General features: G+C 49.9%; 1 protein-coding gene across 1 annotated transcript; it reads left to right on the top strand.

The window, feature by feature from the left end:
- The first annotated feature begins 906 nt into the window (after window positions 1-906).
- LOC122908260 (keratin-associated protein 12-1-like) lies at window positions 907-1,191 on the top strand. The gene has a single exon (XM_044250851.1). It carries the CDS (start codon window positions 907-909, stop codon window positions 1,189-1,191), a length of 285 nt encoding a protein of 94 aa, XP_044106786.1.
- Window positions 1,192-4,891: the final 3,700 nt, after the last annotated feature.

Below are 4,891 nucleotides of genomic sequence, written 5' to 3'. Positions count from 1 at the left end.
CCCCGCCCCACCCCCCACCTTGACATCCCCCACGTCGTGCCTGCTCAGCATCGCCTCCGCACACAGGTCCCCAAACCACTCGCCAGCACCCCCATTCCTCTCCACCTACTGAGCCCGTTTTCCTTCCTGGGGCTCAGCCCACCCTGGCATCATTTCACGCGTTAACTTTCATGGTCTCGCTTATTCGTTGCCCCACGAGGCTCACGAGGCTAGGACGTCTCTATAGCCAGCACACAATATACATTTGCTGCATGATCAAATCAATGATTGTATAGATTACTAGAAGGCAGAAGTTGGTCAACTTTCTATAAAGGAAAGAGAGTAAGTATTTCAGGCTTTGCAGGGGCAGGGTCTCGCTCATAACCACTCCACATTATAGTGCAAGCCCTAGACAGCATGTAAGCAAATGAGCGTGGCTGTTTCCAATAAAGCTTTATTTACAAAACAAGGAGAGGGCCAGATTTGTCCCACAGACTGCCCTGGTTCCCAGTTTGCAGATCCCCAGTCTAATGTTTTCCTGTGCCCAATAGAGGCTCAAGAAGCATTACTGCCTCAAAGCCACCACCGACGGCTGTGAGACAAAAAGAACAAAGGTTGTGATACCCAGTGGGGCCGGCGGGGCTGTGTGCACAGTACTGGTCTGGAGAAACGGCACGAGCCCCACGTAAAGCCAAACCAGAACATCCTGTTTACAGAAGAAGGAATCAGCCTCTCAGCCAAACTCATTATAGTGGAGCAAAACACAGGGAGCGCATCCCACGACAAGATGTTGGGGAACAACTATGAGGAAGTCAACAGCTGTGCTTCTGTGTTGCCGGGACGCCTACTGCCCGGGTATAAAGGCCGCCCCGGGCAGGAGCCTCCAGAACTCCCCGCCCTCCTCCCTGACTCCACTCCAGCCCCACCATGTGCCACACCAGCTGCTCCACGGGCTGCCAGCCGGCCTCCTGCTCCCCCAGCTCCTGCCAGACGTCCTGCTACGTGCCCGTGAGCTGCAGGCCCGCCGTGTCCGTGAGCTGCAAGCCCGCCCTGTACGTCGTCCCCTCCTGCCAGTCCTCTGTGTGTGTGCCCGTGAGCTGCAAGCCCCTCGTGTTCATGGCCTCCTCCTGCCAGTCCTCCGGGGGCTGCCAGCCCTCCCGCCCCACCCTGCTCTACAGACCCGTCTCCTGTAGCACCCCGTCCTGCTTCTGACCGGGATCCCCCCCAGCCGCTCCCAGGGCACAGGGGGCCACATCTGCGACCCTCCTGGGGCAAGTCTTCAGTGGCCTCTGGGTTCTGCACAGGCAGATGAAGAACGTGCCCAGCGGACCCTCAGAAGCCCATGGCGAGGATGTGGCAGGATGACCCGGACCCCTCTGTGACCCAGCGTATGCCCTTGGGAGGCCTAGTTTCCGGGGTCCTCTGCCTCCAGCGGGAACCAGCCCTGTGTGAGCCAAATAAATCATGTTTTCCTGATGCAGCTTGTCCCTGGTTTATCTTCATGTATTTCCAAGTACTTTTCTCAAAGACCTATACAGCCATGAGCACAGCAGCCTCTCCTCAAAGAGCCCTCCCTCCAACAGCTCAGCTGGAGGTGGGGAGAGGGTCCGTGGAGGGTTCAGGGGGAGGTGCCTTTCCTACGCCAGCACCTGAGACTCACCTAGTAGATGGGGAAGGGCAGCAAAAAAGCTACCCCCCACGGAATAGGGGATGGGAATCGGAGCGTGACCACAGGGAGGGCAGGGAAAGCTCACATAAACCCACCCGAACTACAGAGTAAAGTCTGGCCATTGCAGAGAAGAGCGGCAGGAAGGGAGAAAGCCTCATCTCCCAAGACCCAGGCACATAGGGCCCACTCAAGACTGACCTTGGACTAGGACAATGGAGCCCTCCTGGCTCCCTCTCAGCCTGGCTGGTACTGCTACAGGAGCAACAGCAGTCATGGAGTGGGGGGGTGTGGTAGGGAGGAGGCAGGCATCTGGAGAGGTCCCCTCCATGTGCCAGGCATGCAGGGACAGCTGAAAACTTAGGGCAGAGCAGGAATGCTGTGCCTCCAGCCCTTGCCCTAAGCACATGGCACTGGAAGCCCACCTCAAAGGAATCCAAAGTCATAGGTACCTTGAAGGTCATCGCAATAATGACAAAACCCAAACTAAGGTCAGCATCTGAGCAGGTTGATCCAAACTTCTCCCCACCACACTGATGACCTGACAGAAGAGACTCACCCATTTCCCAGAGGAAACACTTTTTAATGTCCATTTCAATTAATACATGATATCTGATGTTCAATAAAAAATTAGAAGACATACAAAAAAAGTAAGGAAGTCCATCCACTGTCAGGGACAAAGCAATCAACGAAACTGGACTCAAAAATGACCCAGATATTGGAACTATCAGACAGAAACAGTAAAATAACTATGAGGAGTGAAGTAAGTCAGAGAAAGACAAATACTGTATGATCTCACTTACATGTGGAATTTAAAAAATAAAATAAAACAAGGTCATGAATACAGAGAACAAGACTGGTGGTTTCCAGAGGTAAGGGGTGGGAGAGTGAAATGGTGAGGGTTATCAAAGGCACAAACTTGCATTCACAAAATAAGTAAGTCCTCATGATGTAATGTACAGTCTAGTGACTGTAAAAGAAAACATGTTATTATATTTAAAGAAATAAAGGAGAGAAATGTAAATAGAAGAACAGAATGTCTATTAAAATAGAAGAAAGAAATGGACTTGAGGGAACCAAAGAGAACTTCTAGAAATTGAAAAAAAAAAGTCAAGTAATGGAAATTAGAAGCAGTGGACAACTTAAACAGAATATTAAACATAGCTGAAGAGAGAATTAGAAAAATCAGAAGGCAGATCCAAAGAAAGTATCCAGAATGCAGCAAAAAGAGTCTAAGAAGTGGCAAATACATAAGAGATATAAATATTTATGGAGGACACATGGTAAATGTGTAGATAAAAGCATGAGAATGACAAATATTAAATTTAGTGTGATAGTTACCTGTGGGATGGAGTGAAACATTGAATCATGTGGGACAAAGAAGGCTTTTAATTAATTAACTGTGCTTAATACATAAATTGGGTTCTTAGACCCAATTTTCATACCGTACCTCCAACAAACAGTGCTCTGGGATACCACTTGGTGTCCTAAAATTCAACTCAATTCTGCCACTATCTACTTGGAGACACCATCAGACCCCCCAGGTCAATGGCTCAGCCTAAAAGACTGACCCCACACCACTTCAGATGCCAACTGCAAGCTTAGCTTGTCACCTGTGTTTCTGACCAACGAGCTCTAGATGATCTAAGGTCCTAAGGTTCAGTTGATTTGTTAGAGTGGATCACAGTACCCAGAGAAACTTTCACTTACTAGATCACCAGTTTATTATGAAAGGATACAGTTCAGACCCAGCGAGTTGGAAGAGATACAGAAGGCAAAGCATGCATGGGGAGAGAGTGTGATGCTTCCGTGACTCTCCAGGCTCACAATATCACAATATATAAAAGGATAGAGTATAAAACACAGACTACATATATGAGCAGATGGGGATTTCAGAAGAGATGGAAATTATAAGAGCCAAACAGATAATATAAAATTCAAAATAGGTAGGAGGCAAGATGGCGGAGAAGTAGGAGGAGATGCTGTTTCAACCTGTCCCCCAAAGTGAGCTGATTCCCTACCAAAGAACTCTGATCACCCATGAAATCAGCCTGAGATCAGAATTATACACATCTGGATCCCTATGGGGGCAGAAGATGACAGTGGACAGATAAAGCGGAGGGGGAACGTCGGACTGGGAACGTCGGACCGATATCGGAAGATAAACAAAAGGGGAAGGGAGCCACCAGAGGCGACCCACTGGAAAGTCATACCCCAATACGAGAGTGCTCTGTGGTTGGGGACCAGCATTAACTTGGAGTCTGCTTGAAAGCACTCAAAAAGAGCAAAAGATCTTAAGGGGAAATTGGTGGAATTGGGTGATTAGGGGCAGGGGATTAAGCCCAAGGACCCAGGATGGCCCCACCACTGGCAGGGAACCAGAGAGAGCAGTGAAGAAGCCAGGCCTTGGTCCCTCAGCCGCCAGTGCACCTGAGAGCGTCTGGGTGGCAGCATCCGTGAGGGTGAGGGGGCCTGCGGTGGATGCCAGCGGGCAGAACCACAGCCTTTTGCACATGCACATGCACTGTGCGACTGTGGTCTGAGTCGCGCCCCACTCCCTCCCCTGAGTGCGTGCAGGTGCCAGCGGGCGCTCTGAGACCCGGGGAGTCTGAGCGCTCTCAGCCGGGGCCAGCGTGAAAATCTCAGTGCGCTATCACTGCTTGGGACCTCTTTGGCGGTCTGGAGCTGCCCAGACAGCTGCGGCTAGTATTTCTCGTGGTTTTGGGTACAAGTGGGAATTCCTGTGACCCCAGAGACCGTGACTGGGGATGTGCTCTGCCAGTGGCCGAGGTGGAATTTATGGGCTCTGAAGCACCCAGAAGGGAATAGACTGAGGCTTCTCTCTGAGAGGGAGGTCTGGGTGCAGTTTGCTTTCCTCTAAACCTCCACAGAACCACTGAGAGCGGCTAATGGGAGAAACAACAAACAAACAAACAAACAAAAACCTCCAGAGAACAAAAGCCTGAAAAACTAGTTTCCTCAGAGCCCAGGCCCTTGATGGGGGAAGGAGGACTCAATTCTAGCAAGACTCCCTGAAAACCATGCGGCAGGCCCCTCCCCCGGAAAGCCAGCCAAAAACAAAAAACAGAAACAACCACCACTACTTCATACATACAACTTTTATTTTTAATTTGTTCCCACTATTGTGGTTCTCTTCATTTTTTTTCATATAACTTTTTAACCTATTTACCATCACAATGAGATGTTCAGTACATCAAATTCCATAATAACCTTTTAACCTGAACT

This window comes from Neovison vison, chromosome 6 (assembly GCF_020171115.1).
Source record: "Neovison vison isolate M4711 chromosome 6, ASM_NN_V1, whole genome shotgun sequence".
NCBI classification, from domain to species: Eukaryota; Metazoa; Chordata; class Mammalia; order Carnivora; family Mustelidae; genus Neogale; species Neogale vison.
This window is presented reverse-complemented; position numbering and strand designations above follow the sequence as displayed.